At 43.7% G+C, this 18,891-nt stretch overlaps 1 protein-coding gene across 1 annotated transcript in view; it reads right to left on the reverse strand.

Annotated features, from left to right (window-relative positions):
• The window catches only part of bbs5 (Bardet-Biedl syndrome 5), a 94,418-nt gene that overhangs the window by 62,859 nt on the left and 12,668 nt on the right, over nt 1-18,891 (reverse strand). The window contains exons 2-3 of the mRNA XM_084314838.1: nt 18,467-18,549; nt 8,050-8,115 (exon numbers count right to left, since the gene is read on the reverse strand). Of these exons, the coding sequence (XP_084170964.1) occupies nt 8,050-8,115; nt 18,467-18,549 (149 nt within the window). The remainder of the gene's footprint in view (nt 1-8,049; nt 8,116-18,466; nt 18,550-18,891) is intronic.

Genomic DNA, 18,891 nt, shown 5'->3' on the forward strand with positions numbered 1-18,891 from the left:
ACGAGTGAGACGACGCGCGACCTGAACCACGAAGCTGCGGACACAACCAATGACGATTCGGACAATAAGAAGAGATCTAAAGACGATAAAGGGCGAGAATGTCTCCTTCACTATCGCAGCAAGCGGGCAGCCAGAGAGACGGTATAGGATTACTAATGCTTTCACCAGCCAAGAAATAGGCCTGTCGCAGTACACCTACCCCATCGCCAAGCTGATGGATAAATATGTGCACCTGCGTCAACTACCTATCCCGCTCATAGACGGTGCCACCCCGACCCTGCTGATAGGCTCCGACCATGCAGACCTCATAGTCCCGATAGACCGGGTCCACACAGGGACCAGAGGCTGTCCTGCAGCAGTCGAGACCCGCCTAGGATGGACATTACAAGGCCCCCTCGCTAAGTCTCTTAACCGAACAGCAGCCACTAGCTGCCTCTACTCCAGAGTGACAGAAGAAGACACCACCCTCCTACAGCATGTCGAGAGGCTATGGACACTAGAGACAATGCCCTTTAAGAACGAAAAGAAAGACATTCGTTCCAAGGAAGACATTTACGCCATAGCACTCCTCGAGCAAGGGACAAAGAGAGTCAAAGTCAACGGAGTGATGAGATACGCAACTCCACTCTTGAGGCGAGAGGGTATGCCCACCTTCCACGCCCCAAAAGAAGCGACGGAGCGGTATCTATTGAACACAGAGCGGCGCCTAGCCAGAGACCCCGCTCAAGAGACTGTGTACCGCGCTGAGATTAACAAGCTAATCACAGCAGGACACATAAAGAAAATTGACAACCAGAGGCGACGACAACTACCGTGGGAGAACCATCCAACCCAGCCCACAGACATCCCCAAGAAAGTGGAGCAGAGGACCACGAAGGAGACTGACCAAGGAGACACTGACGAAGAGGAGATCAACCTTTGACGGCCTCCACCCCGGCACTGCAGACCAAACCCATCACCTGCAGATGGGAACCAAAGCCCCGACCATCAAGGTGGATTCCCATGACAAGATTGTCATCCGTGTGAGAGAGAGCGTCCTACTGACTAGCCACTACACCGGCGGGCCCTCGCCCTCCATCAAGTGGTACCGCAATGACGAGGAGAGGACAGCGAAACCAGCACAACACATTCAAAAACGCCCGCCCCCTCGCCCCTCTAGTACCGCGATGACGAGGAACGGGGGGGACCAACCACCACGTTCAAGAACGACCACCATGTCTCTAGGCCTGATAGGGGCCAAGCGTGAGCACAGTGGCAGACATGTGATGGTGGTGGAGAACAACATAGGCTGCAGGAAAAGACCACTATAGTTGACTGCTACCGGTGACCCTTGACAAGGTACACAGGGAGCGGACGGCGACCTCCTGTAGGCCCCCTCTGAATGAACGACGACCAGTGAATGTTCCCGACTGCATCGTCAAGAAGAGACATCATCAGAGACCTGTAGACCAAGAGACTTCTGAACACACATTGTCCACATTGTTATGTATGTATTTAATTTTTACTGTGTTACTGTTTGGCCCTGCCACACAACAGACCGAGAACAGATGATCAACACGACACAGCAACTGTCAGATTCACAAACAAGAACTGTTTCACAGAGTTCATATGTATCTGGAAAATTATGGACTAAGAATATGATGAAATACAATCAGTAAGATTGCATTAACCAATTTTATAATAGCAATGAGAAATGATCAGAGAGTCACATTGCAAAATGCTATTGTTAAACAGGGCAGAACCAGTTGGGTTGTTCCAAGACACCAAGTTTGGTTACTGTATTACATCACATTTGAATTACTTAGGTTACAAAATTGTATTGTCAGACAAGAAAGAATCAGTTGTTTTATTCTTTCATAGAAGAGGACATGTAACGTTGTTTTGCACCTGTATGGTGAACCATTGATAGTATATGCACTAGAATTACATACAGAAGCGATGCATAAGACGTTTTATCTCCTCATTTATAGAGAAGAAATGGAGAAAATTGCCTGATTCTAAGTAAAGACCAACAAAACTGAGGCAATCACAGATGAAAATGACACTCAAACTCAGGTTAAATACAACTGGATCCTAAGTAATTTAATCATGTTAGTTTTATTAACCACCAGGTTAACGGTTGTTAAAATGTTTTTGTACACATTAGCCTTATGTGCAAATCCTATTCCTAATAATTATGCACACGATTTTGTTTTTCACCCTGTGCACTCTGACCACACAGAGACAGTGCTCACATGTATGTAATAGTTGTATTACTATGCCTGTATGCACAACCATCACATTAGCTCCCCTGAATCACGACATGAACGACTGAAGGTATGCCAAGATATTTGCACAGCTATAGCTTCTAATGATTATGTTAATTGTTGTTTGATATCAGAGTTGAGGACCACTCATTGATATAGATATTTTGAGCGATTAATAAAAGAAAATGGTGATATCTACTCCCACATCTCTGATATCAAAATAACACAGACCGCAGTCCAGTCGATCATGTCATGAATCATGTATGTAAATAATTCTATTAATCATGTATGTAAATAATTCTATTTTAAACTATTATCCCCACTTTTACCTGTTCCAAACAATCCTGGTATATTATACATTAATCTCACCCACATTATAAGAAAGAAAAGTGAGTATTGTGGTATAATATATTGTCCTCATGTAAATATATCCCCCTCCCCTGTATCCCCTTACCTATGCCCCCCCCCTCTCTGTGGAATAAGATATCCCCCTCCCCTGTGTCCCCCAAACCTGTACCCCCTCCCCCCCATCTGACCTATCAAATGGGACCACATCCCCCCCCTTGTTAACTATATAGGTCTCCTCCCGAGATCTATCAGGGTCTTACCTGGGTAATTTCAGCTGATCACCTGGGGCGAGAGCCTCAGCCATTCTCTCTATGTATTCTATCTGTTTGGTTAATAAACCTTGTTATTATCCAAGCCTCGGTTGACTGAGACATTCTTCATCAGGATATCCACAAATATCCCACATCACCAAGCGCCTATTCAGGCCTTCTGTGAGTTCGGACTCCTTCTTCCATGTGAGGAAGCCTCCATCAGAGTACAGAGCCTTCCTCCTCAGATTGTCAAAGTGAGTGGACCCTCTAGAAGGGTCCTTTTCTATTGTATGTATATTCGATTCAATTCGTTTATTGAGTGTGTATGGGTTCAGTGCCTCTTCCCCGGAGGCCCTAAAACCAGTTTTTTACATGGCTCAAGGTGCAATATATTCTTTTCAATCTGTACAGCTCGCGTGGGAAGTCTCTCTGGGGATCCCCGTCTCTTTCCTATGGGAGGGTGGTGGGATGTAAAAATGTGAACATTTTTTACCCCGGCTGTGTAGACTGGGATACATACTGTTGATGCTTCCTTCTTTCTATTCCAGAAGTGTTGGAGTTAGGGAGTGTCACACCCCTCTTGTCGTTCCCCTGGGCGCCTTGGGGATTCAATGACAGGTCTAAATAGCCTGTTCATTGATGGGGGTGTGTCCCGACGCACGTATAGTGCTAGCTCGCTGTAAACAGGCGATTGACTGGCACGCCTTGGTTGCTTGTGGTTGAAACAGCGTTTTTATAAAGCAACTGAGATGGGGGTTTTTCCTCTTCCGACGACCACATCCCATGACCTGGGTGGGTTGTCGACGGATTCTCGTTCATGTCTGGGGGATGATGACGGGATGGATCTGAACATATGTAGTGGGGTCTCACGCCCTTGGGGTGGGCCACCAGGCGCGGTTCGTCCGAACGTCTGGGTGGCGCCTTCTTTTCATGTTAAGATCAACACGCATATCTGCCCTTCTCCTGGAGTAGGCATGTCGGCGTGGTTAGGGCACGGGACTGGTTCTGGTCACGCTGGTCCAGATCAGTTGAACCCGTTGTCCGCCGGGGATGCAGATCTGCTGTTCTGGTACCCTGAGGGACTTGGGCTTTTTTCAGGGGGAAAAATGCCAGGTCGGTCTGGGTGTCACAGGGTTAAGCGCTATGGAGACCCTGGTTGGGTATGTTTTTACTCAGCACTGTCGTCATGGCTTACAGCCATGCCATTCTGTACGCGCTCGATCTCGTCGGATCTCGGCCGCTACACAGGTTGGTCCTGGTTAGTACTTGGTTGGGAGACCGCCGGGGAATACCGGGTACGGTGTGCTTAGGGGCTGGTTCTCCATTATTTTTCGCTCCTCTCTCACGCATGGCGAAGAGGGGCCTGTGGGGGTGGTTTTTTGACCTCCTCTGGTGACCCTGTGCTTCCCGTACCGCCAGGCCCGGTCCGAAGTGATGTTTGCGACCCGTAGGCCTGGGTTAACCCTTTTTGGAAACTGAAACACTTGTACTGCGGTATAGCCGGTGTATGCCCGCAGGTGTGTTTTGGAGTTTTTTCTTGAGGGGTTATAGGAACAACCACCGCATTGGGTAACACCGAGGTGGTTGATTCCCTGGTGTGTTGGAGCAGTGTCAACTCCCGGGTTCACCGTTTGAGGGTGCCCCTGCACGTTCATGACGTCTGCCAATCGTGTCAGCCTTCTCTGCCTCGACCCCTCTGGGTGGGGGTTTTTAAATGGAGGCTTGGTCATGCAACACCGCCAGCTTACGCTCCTTCCGCCGGGGCGGCTGTGTTCAGCTGTCCCCTCTGGCGCCTGTCTCGTCCGCAGTCTCCAGGCTAGGGTTAACAGCCTGTTGCCTGGTTTTTCCCCGGTGCGCTGCCTGCTTCCGTTGGTTAACCTTTTTGTGTGCTTACGGCCATGCTGACTGCCTGTTCTGCAGGGTCAGTGTGCCAGGCGGTGTACTATTGGGGGGACGGGGCCCGCTCGGCTTACGGCCATACCAACCTGAACACGCCCGATCTCGTCCGATCTCGGAAGCTAAGCAGGTTCTGGCCTGGTTAGTGCTTGGATGGGATTCCGCCTGGGAATACCAGGTGCAGTAACTGAGGGGCCTTTGTCCGAATACGCTGGCGATGTGGGGGGCGGGGCACTACGTGCCCACCTGGTGGGGTCTTGATGCTGGCATCATGGACTTCTCCGGGCCCCCATTCCAGGGAGTCCAGTCCTTTTAGTGGGTCTGGGTCTTCCTTCGCGCTCCGCTGCTACGGCCTTGCCACGGGGTTGGGTTTGCCCTTGGCCCCGTGATTCTGGGGGCAGTAACGAGGTTGTTCCTCCGTTCGTTCCCGGGTGGCATGCGGGTTGTGCGTGTGTGTAGTCGTGGGGTCAGGCCACGGTCTGCTCACCCTGTGCGTTAAGTTGCTTGAGTGCCTCTTCGCACGGTCGGGTCCGTCGCCTTCCCGTGAAGCCTCTAATAGGGGGGATACCCTCCATTAGGGGGGGTCGGGGGGGCTCGGCCCTCCCTGTTCTGATGGTTTTGGGGGGCTGTCAGCGGGGTGTATTTGTCAGCCAAGTGGCTCCGCTTGGCCTCCCTTGTGCAGTAGTGATGCCAAGCTAAGCCACTAACGATACAGAACGATAGGTTATGACTATAACCAAGTTCTGTTAGTTAGGGGCGATGCTTGGCATCAGACGGCCGCTGCAGCCCTTGTCCTCACCTTGTGGTGAAAGCTTGGGAAGGAGGAGAGCAGGTGACCACACACCTGCTTATGAAGGTAAGCTGATGAGGGGTGTGGTCAGACTAATACTGGTATTAGAGGTACATTTGTGGTTTATTCAGTACGCGTGCACGTACGCGAGATAGTGCAGTAGTGATGCCAAGCATCGCCCCTAACTAACAGAACTTGGTTATAGTCATAACCTATCGATCATACGTAGTAACTTCTAGAAGTATGTGCAGTTGAAATTTTTTATCTCGCACAGATTCCTACCAAACTGTATTTGATCATCAATATAATGCATTTAGGGCTATAAATCAAGTTCTGGAGAAAGCTGCAGAAAATGATAAAAACATACTTATACTTTAGACCGTATTTTAGTATGAATATGTGAATGAAAAAGTATAACGTTGCTACACCCTGAACAATAGATATAGGACTTTGAATGGGCCATGGTAATGTCAATAAGCGTTAACCAAATTGAATTAGCAATACAATTTAAAAAGTTATAGCCCTGCAAAGAAGGGGAACTTCTCCATGTTAAATAGGGCTGGCGAGGGATGGTAAATTATGAATTTAACCCCGGCGATCAAAGTGTTAAGCACTTCAAGGACCTTGTGCGAACCCTGTTATTATTACAGTATATTATTATTATTATTATTATTATTATTATTATAGCCTGGTCTTAAGATTTTGAACCCAGTGATTTAGCACTTCTTGTTTGTTCATGTCTGGGAGGAGGAGGTCAACTGGTGGTCTGAGTATTCCCAGTAAAGGGGGGAAGCTGTTTATTGATGAGCTGGAAGCACAAGCCAAGTGACCGTGACTAGAATGGTAGCTGATCAATGGTAGCTGAACACTCCACAGTGTTCATTAATTTTGCATTGTCCCGTCCAAATAAACAAATACAAAATTACTAAATCAGTGGTGCCTTTTCCAAGAGGATTTCATTTTCATTTAATTTAAAAACCCTTTATTTCAACTCGTAAGACACTGAGGTTACCCTCATTTACGGCGATGTCGAGCTCTCAAAACAAGACCCAGTTCATCAGCAATTTCATACGTATAGGAACAATAAATAAGAATAAGCAATAAAACATCAGCTAAGACAAGTCGACACAGTGGTCAAAGATCATTTAGAACGAAAAAAGGCATATTTATTCACCATATACACATGCTCAGGTTGGGATTCCTTTCCTTTCCTTGGGAAGGAATCCCAACCCGAGCATGACATAAGAGCAAAAGGGCTACCGTGTGAATATGGTCCCATTCACCTGATCAAAATCCAAAAAGCCGATCTGTGTCTCGTGATTTGATGAAATAAAGAAGCACAGTGTGATTATTGAGGCGTAAGGGGACGGTTGTACCGTCTGTAGTGTGGTAGTGAAAGGGTTGACCTTCTGTAGTGTGGTAGTGAAAGGGTTGACCTTCTGTAGTGTGGTAGTGAAAGGGTTAACCCTTTGTCGCAGGGCAGTGAAAGGGTTAACCTTCTGTATTGTCGCAGTGACAGGGTTAACCCTTTGGTAGTGTGCTAGTGAAAGGGTTAACACCACACTCAAGTACCACATTATTCCACGAGGGGGCAGCAATATTCAACAGGAATTACAACACCACCTGACAGCAGGAAACCATGCAATATTATTATAATACGTGTACTGAACTCACACAGATTGACTCGTGGCAGAGCCAGAGAATATGTGTACTGAACATGCTGAAAAGCATGTGTATATCCGTTTGTGGAGTGAAGTTGTGGAATAACTTACCTGAAAACATCAAAATGAGTAAATATTGCACAATTTAAAAAGCAGCTTAAAAAATACACATTAGAGAAATATAGAAATGAGTAATGCTGATAAACGAAGTTATGTTACTTATATTGTGTTATGTAGTGTTGTATTGTATTTACTGCTGGGGGAAGCGGTGGCCTAAAGGTTAGAGAAGCGGGTTTGTGACCGGAAGGTCGCCGGCTCGATCCCCGGGACCGGCAAGAACACCAACCGCTGAAGTGCCCAGTGGAGTTGCTCAGTGGCCAATGGTGTCGACTGTGGTTGTACTGGGCATCTCCCAGGTGTGAATGGAACTGTGTGAATGTGAAGCAGGGCGTTCCTGAAAAAGAGCATCTGTGCTCAGCGAACCTACCCCGGGTAAATAAAGGTTCAATTATTTTTATTTTTTTATATTTATATTATATTTCTTTTAAGTTTACATTTTTTTTGTACTATAGTAAAATGTATATTATATAATGTATTATACTAAATTATGTTATATCAAGTAAAATGAATGGAGGAAAAAATTTAAATGTAAGGGGTAGGGATAAATAAGCTTAGCTTCCCTCTACTCCTTTTTTGAACATGTCAACTAACTACATTGCTCATGACTTTTTGTTTATAATTTATTTTTCATTCTGATTATTCTGTTTGACAAAGCTTGATATTATGATTTATTTAGAGGAATGTAAAGAATACATGTTCAAAGATAAACGTTTCATTCATTCATTCATTCAACTCACACAGATTGACTCGTGGCAGAGCCAATGAATGCCAAATGATCCTCAGGTTTGTCACCAAGAGTCGCCCTGCAAAATAAAGTGAACAATGACATCAGCATCTGTTTTGAACCATATTTACTAGGGATGCTCGATATTGTCTTTTTTACCGATACCGATATACCGATATTGTCCAACTCTTAATTTCCGATACCGATATCAACCAATACCGATATATGCAGGATTTCCCCCCCAAAAATTTAATAATTTCAGGTAATTAACATTACATATCTCTTGTTGTGGAATTAACACAACATTATGCATACTTTTGACAATAAATAAAATCAGAATTTGTTCTTACTTGCTTGCCTGGGTAAATAAAGGTTATAGAAATGTAAAAAAATATATATATATATTTTTTTTTGAAAACCGATACAGATATTTTCCGATATCACATTTTAATGCCGATATCGGCCGATAATATCGGTAGGCCGATAATATTGGACATCCCTAATATTTATTTATCCATAATGGCGATCACTGGAGCCTTTTCTTCTAGATTAGATTAGAGTCAAATCTATTGTCAATTATCATACAGCACAAGTACAATACAATGAAAAGAGGTTCGGCTTCTAACCAGAGTGCAAATGTAACAGTAAAGTGCAGGTGTACATGTGATTAAACTGGATATAAAATATATAAAAATTAGTAATACTCGGTAATAGTGCTAATCAGATGTATGTACAGAGTTGTGGTATTATTATGTACAGTCAGTGATACGTGTAACGGCCAAAATGGATTAATGTGCAGTGGATTTATGTGACCAGAAGGTGGCGCTTCTTTTATTTAAGCGTCAGGTAAACCTGTAGGAGGAGTTTTGACCCGGAAAAGGGCAATGGTTTTTGACCGCACGCACGACGCAGGTCTCGGGTCGAAATGTTTGTAGGCAATTAGTTATTGTGTTCATTATTATTTATCAGTTTATGAAGACATCCTGTTTGACGGTGAGGGAAAATAAACACCATTTTCCCAGTAAGCTGCCTGCATTGCGTCATTGGGACAAGGACTGTTTTTGGTATGAGACCAGGAATATAACGGCGCGTCAGCCAGTCTAACAAGGGATCAAGATTTCTCAGTAGCTCCGTATATGACGGGAGCTCCTTTAATATTAGTCAAAAACCCACGCACCAGTTTGGACTCTCGTCTGGAGACTGGGGAAGATTCACTGCATTTGGACGTCGGAAGAATCTCCACCGGACCAGAGGAAGACGAGGAGCTGCTGTTGTCGATTGTGGAGGAAGGGGATTCTACTGTTGCTGCTGCATCGGGGACTCTGGGAGCCGCCTGCAGCCGTTCGTGGACGAGGCAACACACCGGTGCTGACCCGAAGTTTGGCTGAGGAACAGTACTGGACTGCGAGTACTGATTCTAGAGCGACATCATGGTATCCAACGCAAGGAGGTAGGAGTATAGCGCTATATAAATACATGGCCATGTAAAAATTGTGTGCACACATAACTTGGGGTTGAGCATAAATCCATGGTTGCTGAAGTGGAATAACACTTGACTACGCGGACCTTTTTGTATTAACTATGTTGCGCGACTCGTCACCAGCCGTCTCGTTTTAATTCAGACTATCTAATAACGTGGCGACGCGCAAACCGGCATCAAACGTTTCCATGGAGACCACAGCGCGCTCCGCTGTTAGCGGTGACGTCACTGGGAAACGTGTCGTTAAAATGACTGCCAAGGCTGTTGCAGAACATTGTGGCAAATTGGAAGCCAGCAGAAAACGTAAATTTAACATGGCAGCCAAGATAAAAGATTCAATTCTTGGTTTCATGTTAAATAATGAGAAGGAAAAAGTAGAGAAGCTCTTACAGATTTGAGTCAGGTGTGTTATGAGGCGAAATGCATACATGCCAATCTGTTGGGTTATACGTTACAGGATGAAAAAGAAGAACAAGACATCTGGTTTAAAGCAAAAATGTTGTCAATCAAAGAGTGTATTTCAAATGCAAAACTGTGGGTTTCAAATATTGAAGATATAACAAATGTACATGATGAAAATGATGGTAAAACAACTGAAGGTGATTTGAATTTAATTGATGATGGTATTGCTCCAAATGACAGTGTGTCAAACATTGTGAGCAAATACTCAAAAACAAGTAGCAGGTAATCTGCCAGGATTTTAGCTGAAGCCGATAGAGCTGCACTTCTCGCTCGTGCTGATTCTCTAAAAGAAAAAACATGCTTTGGAGGAGCAGGAGCATCAGTTGAAGGAGCAGGAACTAAAGTTGAAAAGAAAAAAGGAACAACTGGAGGTGGACACTGAATTGGCTGCAACCACTGCAAGGTTGGCCGTGTTGCACTCCTCTGAAAGTAAGCGTTCATCTCGTGCACCTTCAAATGCAATGAATTCCTATTTTGAAAGGGAACACCACAAGCTAAATCCTGTTGCAAGGGAATATCAACCTGGGACATTAACACAACGAAGTAAATTGACACAATTGTCAATACCACCAAACAAGCCTGTGGAGGTGAGACCAAAGGAACGTGGTCAATGGCATAGCACTGCTGCTAACCGCCAATATAATCACAACCACAAGGAACAGGAAAGCAGAATGGGAACAACTGACAATGTTCAAATCAATTCAAACCAACCTGCAAACATGCTTACCATCATGGAGAGGCAAAATGAGATAACTGCTGCTCTGGTGCAGCAACAGCATTCTAGGTCTCTGCCACCACGAGATATCCCAACCTTTGAAGGTGACCCTCTCCAATATAGGGCATTTATCAAAGCATTTGAACAAGGAGTGGAGGAAAAGGCAACAGAAGCTGATGCTTTGTATTATCTGGAGCAGTTCACAAGAGGACAGCCACAGGAATTGGTGCGTAGCTGCCAGCATATGGCTCCTGAGCGTGGTTACGCAGTGGCAAAGGGTCTTCTTAACTCTTTCCGTGCCACTCACGAGATATCTCGTGTTTTTTTATAGGTGGTTGAAAGCCACTCATGAGATTTCTCGGAATTTTCTTTTAGCGATCTGAAATCATATTGCATCACCCGAGCCTACCCGAGTATAGCCGAGCAGCGCCTGCGATCATTGTGGAAAAAAGCGCCCCCTGTCGTCTCCCAGATGACATAAGTGATTTTGGAATGGACTCAATGTGGGGAAAAAAATCCGGTACTCCACATTTTCCAGTCCACTGATCCTGCCGGGGTTACCACAGTTCATTCTGGAACCTCAGATCCCCGCTGATCATGGAGTTCTACTGTATCGCGTTGGATCCATACACGTATAGATTTTTTAGAATGGTGATCAGGAATTGGAATATACCAGTTGGATACCATCTGATGTCAGGTAAGGACTCTATGTTATCAGTGTTAGGATAATCAGAGTAAGTTTGATGAAGTTATAAGCTGTTTTGTGAAATGTCTTCTTTCGGTTTCACTGTAAAAGTCCATGAGGAAATCAACGGGGCGATTATCCGTGCGCGGCTCGAATGTGCTTGCGTGCACATATAATATTGATCATCTAGAGTTTATTTGAAAACAATTCATAAAAAGGCAGACGAATATCAACGTTGTGGAATATTCCAGTAAAAGGCGATTTTCATAGAATGCTCCAGAATGGGCTGTTTTTTATCTGAAAACGGGTGCTTTTCTAAATGCTCTGAAACGGAAATGCTGCGATAAAAAAACAATCTGCCTTGACAGCACTGACTGGAAAATAGTCTTTGATAATGCGATGGGCAGATTAGACACATAGCCATAATTTAAAACATAGATTAGGCGATATTAACGTTAACATTGGCGCCGATGGTGGCATTCAGCCGGTAAAAAGGAAAACCCGGCGTGGCGCTCAAAGTGTTAAAGAACACTTTGGAAACCAGTACAAAATAGGAAATGCCTACATGCAAAAGGCCTTGGCATGGCAAACAATAAAATCTGAGGATGTCAAGGCACTTCAAGCCTACTCCTTATTCTTGCGTGGCTGCTGCAATGCAATGGAGGAGCTTCAGTACATGCAGGAGTTGGACATGCCTGTCAACATGAGGGCCATTATATCAAAACTGCCATTCAAGATGAGGGAGCAATGGAGGAGTACGGCTCATGGCATAATGGAAAATACACAGGAAAGAGCTCACTTTGGTGATATGATCAGGTTTGTGGAGCGACGCGTCAGTATTCTTTCTGACCCTCTGTTTGGTGACATACAGGATCCAAATTCTGGTGTGGTTGGCACAAAATCTCTCACCAGGTTTAAATCATATCCACCCAACAGAGTAAAAGGAAATATTGTCGCCACCACAGTAACAACCATGGACATATCGGAGAGAGCCAAGGAGCTAACATCACCAACATCAAGTACAATGAATGCTAGGAGAGCTGGATGCCTTTTGTGTGCTCGCAGTCACTCATTGGAGGAGTGCAAACAACTTCAGGAAAAGCGGCACAAGGAGAAAATACACTTTCTGAGGGAAAAGGGAGTTTGCTTTGCATGCTTATGTGTTGGTCACATGAGCAGAGATTGCGAAAGGCGCTTGGTATGCAAAGTCTGTGGTCAAACTCACCCCACCCTGCTTCACATTAAAAGGCAACCATCTTCTCCAGAACAGTTAAAGCAACCAACGTCACTGCAAACATGTGGACATACAGGGGCCGGTAAGGACCGGTGTGTGCTATCCATTCTCCCTGTACGTGTGAAAGCAGCAAAAGGAAATGCCATCATACAAACCTACGCCTTCTTAGACCCTGGTAGCTCAGCCACATTCTGCTCTGAACGCCTAATGCAGAGGCTGAATATCACAGGCAGAAGAACCAACTTCCTGTTGAGCACCATGGGGCAAGAGACAGTTGTTCCAGCTTACTCCTTGACTGGGTTGGAGATAGCTGGTTTGGACAGCGATGACTTTTATGTTCTTCCGGAAGTTCTCACACAGAAGAAAATGCCAGTCACGGCTGAGAACATGGTGACACCTGAAGAACTGTCGGAATGGCCATATTTGTCCAACGTACACATCCCACGCCTAAGAGCAAATGTCGACCTGTTGATTGGAACCAACGCTCCCAAGATATTGGAACCTTGGGAGGTCGTCAACAGTCACGGGAATGGCCCGTATGCTATAAGGACGGTGCTGGGATGGGTCGTTAATGGTCCACTGAATGGAAACAGTGGTGTTGTGGGGACAGAGTTTCCCTCTGCTATGGTCAACAGGATCTCAGTGTGCAGACTGGAAGAAATGCTGGCCAATCAGTACAATCACGACTTCAATGAAGTAGCTGTGAAGGAGAAGGAAATGTCCAGGGAAGACTTAAGGTTTCTGGAAATTGTGGAAAGTTCAGCAGTGCTTCAGGAGGGGGGGTACTGTTTGAAATTGCCTTTTAGGAACAAGGAGGTCTGTCTGCCCAACAATGTGGGAGTCGCTAGGCAAAGGATCCAAGGTTTGAGGAAACGGTTCCTAAATAACGAAAGCTTGCACCAGGAGTATGCAGCATACATGAACAAGCTTATTGGGAAGAACTATGTAGAGAAAGTACCGCAGCAACAACTGCATGGTGAGAAAGGAAAAGTGTGGTACATCCCACACCATGGTGTCTACCATCCGAGGAAAGGAAACCTCCGTGTGGTGTTTGACTGTGGAGCCACATTCCAAGGAGCATCCCTGAACAGTGAACTTCTGCAGGGTCCTAACCTTACCAGTTTACTGCTTGGAGTGCTAACTCGCTTCAGAGAGGAACCAGTGGCATTCATGGGTGACATTCAAGCCATGTTCCACCAGGTGAAGGTCGCTGAGGAGGACAGGGATTTTCTGCGCTTCCTCTGGTGGCCAGAGGGAGATGTCACTAGGGACCTTGAGGAGTACAGGATGACTGTGCACCTGTTTGGCGCTGCATCATCCCCTAGTTGCGCAAGCTACGCCCTGAGGAAAACTGCTGATGATAAATCAGGCTGAGTTCTCAGCTGAAGTCACCCAATCTGTCAAGCAGAATTTCTATGTGGATGACTGTTTGAAGAGCTCAGCGACTGAAGAAGAAGCTATCCAGATGATAACGGATCATATTGTTCTGTGTCGCAAGGGGGGCTTCATCTTGGAGAAGTGGATCAGCAACAGTCGTGGTGTTTTACAGTCCATCGTAGCAGAGCAAAGGGCCAAGGATCTAAAGGAGTTGGATCTGGACAGAGACAAACTTCCAATGGAAAGGGGTCTTGGCCTACTATGGTGTGTGGAGACGGACTCTTTCAGGTTCAAGATCGAGTTGAAACAACAGTCTCTCACCAGACGTGGTATGCTGTCCATTGCCAGCTCAGTATACGATCCTCTAGGTTTCCTGGCACCAGTCACTTTGCGTGCAAAAATAATGCAGCAGGAACTCTGCAGAAGAGGATGTGGGTGGGATGATGACTTGCCACGGGACATCATACACCAATGGAAAAGGTGGTTGGAGGAATTGGAGCAGCTGGCTGCATTCCAGACGAATAGGTGCATTAAGCCAGTGGCTTTTGGGAAGGTCAGACATGCCCAACTACACCACTTTGCCGATGCCAGTGAAGGTGGATATGGAACGGTATCGTATGTCCGGATGTTGAGTCAGGAAAACCACATCCAGGTTACCTTTCTACTTGGCAAAGCCAGAGTAACACCACTGAAAGCTGTGACTATTCCTCGGCTGGAGTTGACGGCTGCTGTCCTTGCTGTCAGAGTGGACTCACTGTTGAAGGCAGAGCTGAAGTTCCAGTTGGAGGAGTCGGTATTTTGGACTGACAGCACTTCAGTGTTGAAGTATATTAACAATGAGGACAGGCGTTTCCACACATTTGTAGCCAATAGGGTCTCGACCATCAGAGAAAGGTCTGAACCCTCACAGTGGAGACATGTCTGTTCCAAAGACAATCCAGCTGACGATGCGTCAAGAGGAATGAGGGTCTTGGACTTCCTGAATGGCAGCAGGTGGCTTGAAGGTCCTGCATTTCTTTGGAAGCCAGCAGTGGAGTGGCCCAAAACTGTGTTGGACGTCTCAGTGGATTCAAATGACCAGGAGGTCAAAAAGGAGGCAACAGTAAACGCCATCAGTGTGGGTGACATAGCCAGTCCTACTTACCAGCTAATTTCCTACTTCTCAGACTGGAAGAGGCTGAAGACTGCAGTTGCCTGGTTCCTCAGGTTGAGGGTCATGTTGTTGGAACAGAGCCGTCTGAGAAAGCAGGCTGCAAGTCAAAAGCTCACAGCAACATCTATGAGCGGCACTTTGACGCTGGAGGATCTGCAGAGAGCAGAGGTTGCCATCGTTGGCTACTGTCAGTGACTGAGATTCGGTGAAGAGATTGCTGCTTTAACATCTGGGAAGGCAGCAGTGAGTCGACAGAGTCCCATATATAAGCTGGATCCAGTGTTTGAAGATGGACTCTTGAGAGTTGGAGGAAGACTGAGCAGAGGATCAATGCCAGAGGAAGCTAAACATCCGCTCATTCTCTCCAAGGACCAGCATGTTTCAATGCTCATTCTCAAGCACGTACACCAGAATCTGGGACATGGTGGAAGGACTCACACTGTCCAAAGTGAGGAAGAGATTTTGGATCACCAACGCCCATGCAGCTGTTAGGAAGATCATCGCTGAATGCAGCTTTTGCAAACGCTACAATGGCAGAGCAGTGGAGCAAAAGATGGCAGATCTTCCAGCAGATAGAATCCTTCCTGACCTACCACCTTTTACCAACACAGGGGTAGATTACTTTGGACCAGTCGAAGTGAAGAAAGGAAGATCAACCTGTAAGAGGTACGGAGTCATATTTACCTGTATGGCAAGCAGGGCCATCCATCTGGAGGTCGCGGTGTCATTGGACACAGACGCATGCATCAATGCTCCGAGGCGTTTTATCAGCAGGAGAGGACAAGTGGCGCACTTACGGTCCGATAATGGTACCAATTTCGTTGGGTCAGAACGAGAACTGAAGGAGGCTCTGGCCGTTTTGAATCAAGACAAGATCCATGGAGTTCTGGCACAAGTTGGAATCCGTTGGAGCTTTAATCCACCGGCAGGTTCACATCACGGTGGCGTCTGGGAACGGATGATCCGCCTGGTGAGAAGGGTTCTCAGTTCTGTCCTACGTCAGCAGAGGTTGGATGATGATGGGCTTCATACAGTGTTTTGTGAAGTGGAGGCCATTTTGAATGACCGTCCAATAACCAAGCTCTTTGATGATCCCAACGACCTGGAGCCAATTACACCGAGCCATCTTCTTCTCTTGAAGGGTAAACCAGCTTTGCCACCTGGAGTGTTCGATCCACATGACCAGTATGTAAGAAGACGATGGCGGCAAGTCCAGTATCTTTCAGATCTTTTCTGGAAAAGATGGGTACGTGAGTACTTGCCCTTGCTTCAAGAGAGGCAAAAGTGGAACCAGAGGAAAAGGAGTTTGACAGCTGGTGATATTGTGGTCATCATGGACTCTTCAGCTCCTTGTGGGTCCTGGCCACTTGGCAGGGTTCTGGAGGTCTTTCCAGACAAACAAGGTCTGGTGCGGTCTGTGAAATTGCAGACTAAAAGTAGCACCATTGTAAGGCCGGTGACCAAACTGTGTTTGGTTCATGAAATGTAGATGCACTTAATCCGTGACATGTTTTGGCTCTTATTTGTTTTGTTTATTTATTTTTTGAATTGTTATGTCTGCCTGCCTTAACAATTAGGGGCCGGTGTGTAACGGCCAAAATGGATTAATGTGCAGTGGATTTATGTGACCAGAAGGTGGCGCTTCTTTTATTTAACCTGTAGGAGGAGGAGTTTTGACCCGGAAAAGGGCAATGGTTTTTGACCGCACGCATGACGCAGGTCTCAGGTCGAAATGTTTGTAGGCAATTAGTTATTGTGTTCATTATTATTTATCAGTTTATGAAGACATCCTGTTTGACGGTGAGGGAAAATAAACACCATTTTCCCAGTAAGCTGCCTGCATTGTGTCATTGGGACAAGGACTGTTTTTGGTATGAGACCAGGAATATAACGGTGCGTCAGCCAGTCTAACAAGGGATCAAGATTTCTCAGTAGCTCAGTATATGACGGGAGCTCCTTTAATAATACGGGTATAAGACACTGATACATGGTAATAAAATCACTGGCCAGCTGTGTAACTAGTAAGAGTATAAGGGATATGTACAGATAGATACCGGTATAGTATCTACAAATATGTAACAAGGATTATATTAGGGATGTCCGATATTATCGGCCGACCGATATTATCGGCCGATATCGGCAGTAAAATGTGATATCGGAAAATATCGGTATCGGTTTAAAAAAAAATAAAACAATAACAATATTTGTTATATATATATCCAGTGAAATTATTAGTTACCTGAAATTATTCAGTTTTTTTGGGGGGGAAACCCTGCATATATCGGTATCGGTTGATATCGGTATCGGAAATTAAGAGTTGGACAATATCGGAATATCGGTATCGGTAAAAGAGCCAATATCGAGCATCCCTAGATTATATGCAGGTATGTACAAACAGATAAAACAGGAGATATATATACGGTAATAATAAATATATATATATATGGTAATAATAAATATATATATATATATATATATATATATGGTAATAATAAATATGTATGGGTAATATATATATATATATATATAGATATGGTAATAAATATATATATATATGTATAATACATATATTATTGACATATATATATATATATATATATGTGTGTATACCGTATAATAGTAATAATAAATATATATATATATATATATATATAATGGTAATAAATAAATATATATATATATGGTAATAATAAATATATATATATATGGTAATAATAAATAAATATATATATGTTAATAATACATAAATAAATATATATGGTAATAATAAATATATATATGGTAATAATAAATATATATATATGGTAATAATACATAAATAAATATATATGGTAATAATAAATATATATATATATATGGTAATAATAAATATATATGGTAATAATACATAAATAAATATATATGGTAATAATAAATATATATGGTAATAATAAATATATATATATATATATGGTAATAATACATAAATAAATATATATGGTAATAATAAATATATATATGGTAATAATAAATATATATATAATGGTAATAAATAAATATATGGTAATAATAAATATATATATATGGTAATAATAAATAAATATATATATATGGTAATAATACATAAATAAATATATATGGTAATAATAAATATATATGGTAATAATAAATATATATATGGTAATAATACATACATAAATATATATGGTAATAATAAATATATATATGGTAATAATAAATATATATGGTAATAATACATAAATAAATATATATGGTAATAATAAATATATATATATGGTAATAATAAATATATATATGGTATACACAGCATTCCAAGTTAAGCACCTCGATCCCCGTTGTTTCCTTTGGTGTCCTCTATTGAATCAAGACAGTCTATCAACACCTCCCCTGCACGAGTTTTCATTTGCCTGTGAAATAGATTATTATTATTATTAATTTGTATTATTATGTACAGTGATACAGGTATAAAGACACTATGGTAGTAAGTCATATTGACCAGCAGTGTAACTAAGAGTAGGTAAGAGTGAGATATGTATAGATATAGTATTATTATGTACAGTGATACAGGTATAAAGACACTATAGTAAGTCATATTGGCCAGCAGTGTAGTAAGAGTAAGGGATATTGTTACAAAGGATCAGATTAAACCGAATATATATATTTATTGATTGATATATATTGCATAGTATTTGTATATCGTTTGATATCCCTTGTATATTCCTTGTACATATACACGGAATATCCCTTTA

The sequence above is a fragment of the Notolepis coatsorum genome, assembly GCF_963971535.1.
Source record: "Notolepis coatsorum genome assembly, chromosome: 5".
Lineage (NCBI taxonomy): Eukaryota > Metazoa > Chordata > Actinopteri > Aulopiformes > Paralepididae > Notolepis > Notolepis coatsorum.